The 4,786-nt window shown below is 31.8% G+C and overlaps 1 protein-coding gene and 1 long non-coding RNA gene across 3 annotated transcripts; both read left to right on the top strand.

Moving 5' to 3' along the window:
• The first annotated feature begins 743 nt into the window (after window positions 1-743).
• Window positions 744-1,314, top strand: LOC113389117. 2 transcript variants are annotated; one of them, XR_003368213.1, is made up of 2 exons: window positions 744-861; window positions 1,126-1,314. It is a non-coding gene; the product is annotated as an uncharacterized LOC113389117 (long non-coding RNA). The 2 variants fall into 2 exon arrangements; XR_003368212.1 differs by lacking the exon at window positions 744-861 and adding an exon at window positions 975-1,050.
• Window positions 1,315-3,221: 1,907 nt separating this feature from the next.
• On the top strand, window positions 3,222-4,346 carry LOC113389689 (zinc finger protein 658B-like). The gene has a single exon (XM_026626704.1). The coding sequence runs from the start codon at window positions 3,222-3,224 to the stop codon at window positions 4,344-4,346; it is 1,125 nt and encodes a 374-aa protein (XP_026482489.1).
• The last annotated feature ends 440 nt before the right edge of the window (window positions 4,347-4,786 follow it).

Raw genomic sequence — 4,786 nt, 5'->3', positions numbered from 1 at the left:
GAAAGTCTTTTCACACATTCCACATTTGTAATGACGTTCATCGCTATGAGTAAGCATGTGTTTTTTCAAAGCAGCTGATTTTTTGAAATCCTTTTGACAGATTTCACATTTGTAAGGCGTTCTTCGCTATGGTTAGGCATGTGATCGACCATATGTTTGTTAGATTATGTGATTCTGCGAATGATTGATTACAAATGTCACAGTCAAAAGACTCCTGTTTGACTTCATCTTCAATTGTCACCTCGGAGTTCATGAATCTTTCTAAACACGTATCATCGTCCTTAGAACACGATTCAGATTCAACAATGGCATCAGGAGCATCAAATTCATCCTCAATTTCATATTTAATGTCCTCTGCTGAATATTCTGGTGGTTCAATTTTAATTGCTTGATCATTCATAGACTTAAATGTTTCTTCTGACATTTTGAAATACTTTCATTACTTGTACTTACTAAATATCTAAAAAATATTCGTATTCTAAAGAATCTACTTTAATCAACAATCTTCTAAAATATACTAAATGATATCAACTTAAATTATATTGATTATTTGACATTTCAAGCAGAGAGTTTGTTTTTAGCAGTAGAGACATAGTTAACCATAAAGAATTTGAAAAGACGCGCCACTTGCTTGATAACTGAACCAAACTGATTATATAGGGAACGGGCAAGCTCTCCTCTAGCGGATTTTAAGTGCAACTTGGATTCCAACAAATATGGCGGATGACACATTTATGAGTTGAATTTGCTGTCACTATATTTGTTTTGACGTAAAACGTGCATTTTTAGGTTAAACATTTAATAATTCATATTTCTTACATATTTTCATCATTTATTTTTTATGATTTTACAATAACAGAGGTAAGAATAATGAAATTCAAAATAAATTTTGTTTGCTACTACCAATATGCATACTATTACATTCAGGAAGGATATTCAATCAGAAAAAATATTGAAAGTTCAAAGTTTGAAGAGGCTTTAGTAAATTAAATCAATATTTGCTTAAATGATCATATTTACATGCATAAAAACATTATTAAAAATCCATTTGTGAGTTTGATTCTTAGAAAACACTAATTATGAAAGTTAGAAATTAGTTATATTGCTTTAGGTTTTACTTTTCAGATTCATTCGTTGGTAGTTTCCAGGGTATTTGAAAGTAGGTTCTTATTTATTTGCACTCCAGATGGCTTTATTTCATTTGTTAATAATGTGGGCTTAGGCAGAATCACTCCAACCCAAATTAATGTACTCTCGGGCGTAATAAAAAAAAGTAAAATCTGGATGTGCTGTATTAACTGACAAAGGTAAATTCATGAGTAAAAAAGACAAAGTTTTTAATTGTACTTTATAGTCAGGATTTTCATCAATATGGACTGAGTTAGACAAATTAATAAATATAGCAGTACTTGTGCATATGCTATTTGTTTAAAATTAAATTTAAAACGGATTATTTTCACCAGGAGATATTAATTAAACTCACTTTGAAGCTAGTGTGCGTATACATGTAGAATGAGTCATACACAGAATGAAAATTTTAAAAACTTCTATGTAATATACCAAAGGACTATCAATTTTCTGGTGAAAATATTGTTTTTTTATGTCCTATTTGGTGAATCTTCAAACTTTCATTATTGGATAAGATGGGGATGGTAAATGAAAGAAATGTTAATTTATATTAGATTAAATATATATGTAGCATGACTGTTAGCTTGTATAATAATATAACTGTACATAAATGTTATATGTAATACATAAATTGAAAGCTTTTGGAAATCAAAGATGAATACTTCTTATATGTACCTAAATTAATCTGAAAGAAAAAACATTGAGAGCATATAATTTAAAGTATAAAATTTTAACAGGTATGTAATATTAAATTCACACAAAAATTACCAATCTATGGAGGAGACCCTCTTCTATCAATATTAGCAAATACTGCTCATCGGTATAAAATTTTGGAGAAATTCTTCAACCGTGCATTTACTGATACAATAGCTTCCTAAAACTTTTAAAAGTAATACTTTTTATGCAATAAAACAAAACATACCTGCAGTAATGCAATAATACAAAACAATTAATCAAATCAAATTGCAGTGTAGAAATCTGTAAGTCCTGACATCCTATCAAATATGAGATTCATTCTGCAACAAAGTACTAATAGAAAGATCTAAACTTTGTTCAGCTGATAACACAACATGCAAATCATAAAATATCTTATGGCCTTGTCTGAAAATTTCATCATACCTTTAAGCAACACATGTTTGTTTTAATATGGTGGTCAATAGCAAATACATTTTAATTATGAGTACATACCTCAATGAATCTATCCAACGAAGCAATTTATTTCTTCTAACGTTAATTATAACAAAATTCACTTTCTTATTCATGCGCTTCTTCACTTAATATTACGCACATGATTGGTGACTCAGATATGCCGCATTATTATTAGAATAAATAAAAATTGCGATTATAAGAAGCAATAACCATCTTTAACAAGCACATAAGTTTGAATAAAACCTGTCAAAATACGAAATAAAACCTGTCAAACGCCATCTTGTTTGGAATCCTTGTTTGCACTTTTTCGCCACCCCGAGAAGTCATGGCGTTTTCACTGACATTTTTATGAGCTTGCCCGTTCCCTATTGTCTAGGTAATAATCATTTTGGAATTAATAATAAAGACGTTTGTTGCCAGTTCAGACATAAAGAACGATAATGCCAATTTATATTTGTTTAACTATGGATAATGCATTTGAAAAGGGTGCCACTTACTAAATATCAACGCGCTTTGGTAAACGTCTCATCTTTCTAAAAGCATTGCTCTATGCTTCACTTGTCAAATAATGAATTAAATTTTAGTTGAAATATGTAATATTTTAAAGCATTGATTAGATTATTATTTCGTAAGAATTATTTCGTAAATATTTAGTGAGTATAAGCATTAAAAATGTCAGACGAAACAATTATGTATAACAATGATTTGGCAATTAAAATTGAACCACCAGAATATTCAGCTGAAAACATTAAAAGCGAAAATGATAATGAATTTGATGTCCCTAATGCTATTGTTAAATCTGAATCGTGTTCTGAGGATAATGACACGTGTTTAGAAAGATTCATGAATTCCGAGGTGACAATTGAAGACGAAGTCAAACAGGAGTCTTATGATTGTGACATTGTAATCAATCATTTGCAGAATCGCATCATCTAACAAAACATATGGTTGATCATATGCCTAAACCTAGTGAAGAACGTCCTTACAAATGTGAAATGTCCGAAGACTTTCAATCAATCAAGTGTTTGAAAACTCACATGCTCACTCATAGTGATGAACGTCGTCATGAATGCAATGTATGCAAGAAAACATTCAAACGATTTTACCAGCTGAAAACACACATGGTCATTCACAGTGGTGAGCGCCTCCATGAGTGCAGTATATGCAATAAGGCTTTCATAACTGTAACTCATCTGAAAAGACACATGCTCATTCACAGTGGTAAGCGCTCCCATGAGTGCAGTATATGCAATAAGGCTTTCATAACTGTAACTAATCTGAAAAGACACATGCTCATTCACAGTGGTAAGCGCTCCCATGAGTGCAGTATATGCAAGAACACATTCATACAATTAGGTAATCTGAAAAGACACATGCTCATTCACAGTGGTGAGCGTCCCTATGAATGCCATATATGCAAAAAGACATTCAGATTTTTAAGAAATCTGAACAGGCACATGGTCATTCACACTGGTGAGCGCCTTCATGAGTGCAATATTTGCAAAAAGACATTTACATATTCAGACAATCTGAAGAAACACATGCTCGTTCATAGTGGTGAGCGTCCCTATCAATGCAGTGTATGCAAAAAGACATTCACACATTCAAGTACTCTGAAACCTCACATGCTCATTCACAGCGGTGAGCGTCCCCATGAGTGCAATATTTGCAAAAAGACATTTACATATTCAAGCCATCTGAACAGGCACATGCTCATTCACACTGGTGAGCGGCCTCATGAGTGCAATCAATGCAATAAGACATTCAAACAATTAAGAGATCTGAAATCTCACATGCTCATCCACAGTGGTGAGCGTCCCTATGAATGCAGTATATGCAAGAAGACATTCATACAATCAGGGGCTCTGAAATCTCACATACTCATTCACAGCGATAAGAACCCCCATGAGTGCAATATTTGCAAAAAGACATTTATATGTTCAAGCCATCTGAAAAGGCACATGCTCATTCACACTGGTGAGCGCCCCCATGAGTGCAATCAATGCAATAAGACATTTGCATATTTATATAATCTGAAGAAGCACATGCTGATTCATAACAGAGAGTAACCTTATAAATGTTAAATATGCAGTGAGACATTCACACAATTATGAAGCTTGAAACGGCACATGCTTATTCGTAAAGGAGAGCGTTGCAAATGTGAAATATGCAATAAGGAATTTAATCAATCAGGCAATTTAAATGAGACGTAGTTGGGAGCGTGATGAAAATCAATGAATCTAAACTATTTGTTAAATTGAATTTAAATATTTGTCATAAAGTATTCTTGCATGTAATGTACAATTTGTATGAAATATACAGTAAACATTTAATTATATGCATTTATTGATAAACAAGGCAATTGTTACATAATATATTATTTTATAATTTTTTTTCATATTTTGATTTTTTTATGATAAGTATTAACCAGTGGATTAGCAACCACTGGTTCAGAATTTAGCTGACATACATAGTTATATAACAATTTTTTTTTTAATTTGATATTAAA

Source organism: Ctenocephalides felis, unplaced genomic scaffold (assembly GCF_003426905.1).
Source record: "Ctenocephalides felis isolate EL2017-DRISC unplaced genomic scaffold, ASM342690v1 CF-g0.4_SCAFFOLD_03573, whole genome shotgun sequence".
Classification (NCBI taxonomy): Eukaryota; Metazoa; Arthropoda; class Insecta; order Siphonaptera; family Pulicidae; genus Ctenocephalides; species Ctenocephalides felis.
This window is presented reverse-complemented; position numbering and strand designations above follow the sequence as displayed.